Source organism: Fopius arisanus, unplaced genomic scaffold (genome assembly GCF_000806365.1).
Source record: "Fopius arisanus strain USDA-PBARC FA_bdor unplaced genomic scaffold, ASM80636v1 scaffold00055, whole genome shotgun sequence".
In the NCBI taxonomy this organism is placed as follows: Eukaryota; Metazoa; Arthropoda; class Insecta; order Hymenoptera; family Braconidae; genus Fopius; species Fopius arisanus.
In genome coordinates, this window is record NW_011887794.1 from 675,994 (window position 1) to 676,809 (window position 816).

Below are 816 nucleotides of genomic sequence, written 5' to 3' on the forward strand. Positions count from 1 at the left end.
CGAGCACGTTACCGCTAGGATAACATATTATAACAATAATAAAATTTCATTAGTAGTATATATATTGCAAAAGTATCGTTTAAAAAAATTGCTAATTTTTCAATTTCACTAGATATCTTCTGGATTTTCAAATATTCAGTTTTTAAACAATATTACCATTAATTTGCCATTAAAAAAAAAACAAAAAATAGGAATTATTTAAAAAAAAAAAATGAATGTTGGCGGGCTTGAACCCGGGCCGCTGGCGTGCCAGTCGAGCACGTTACCACTAGGACAACGCACCCATTTATAAATAAAAATTCATTAGTGGTATATATTCAATAGATTGAATAATTTTTTCCATTGCAATTCCACAAGATGTGGTTTCCCCCTTCCGTACGTGCTACAGTCGGCTAAATTTCAGTTAAACAAATGAAAAACAAAGAGCATTCGTACAGCAGAAAATAAAATTCACCCCGTCGAATTGATGGACACCCCAGCATTGCAATAAAAACTTGGTTAATAAAAAAAAAACCACCCCAGCATTGCGTGTTGCGCCCTCCCTCTCTTGGGGTGCAGTACTACGATGCCGCTGGGGTCACTCAAACCCCCAGAATTGAGCCTCTACCTCAGTCAATCCTCTTTGGTCAGACCTCTCTGGTAAGGGCTCTAATTTTTTCTCGTTTTCTGCCTCATCCCCTCAGTTTTCCGTGACTGTTGTGTTGTTAGCCGGCGAATTTTGCGGACTAATTTGTTTTTTTGATATTTTTCATTATTCCAGTGTGAATTACGTGGAGATAATGGGAGTTACTGTGTGAGTACTCGTTATTTGTTGTT

General features: G+C 37.3%; 1 protein-coding gene across 1 annotated transcript in view; it reads left to right on the top strand.

Annotated features, from left to right (window-relative positions):
• The first annotated feature begins 659 nt into the window (after positions 1-659).
• MED20 (Mediator complex subunit 20) overlaps positions 660-816 on the top strand; it is an 18,720-nt gene continuing 18,563 nt past the window's right edge. The window contains exon 1 of the mRNA XM_011307645.1: positions 660-793. Coding sequence (XP_011305947.1) covers positions 780-793 — 14 coding nt within the window. The 5' untranslated portion in view covers positions 660-779. The remainder of the gene's footprint in view (positions 794-816) is intronic.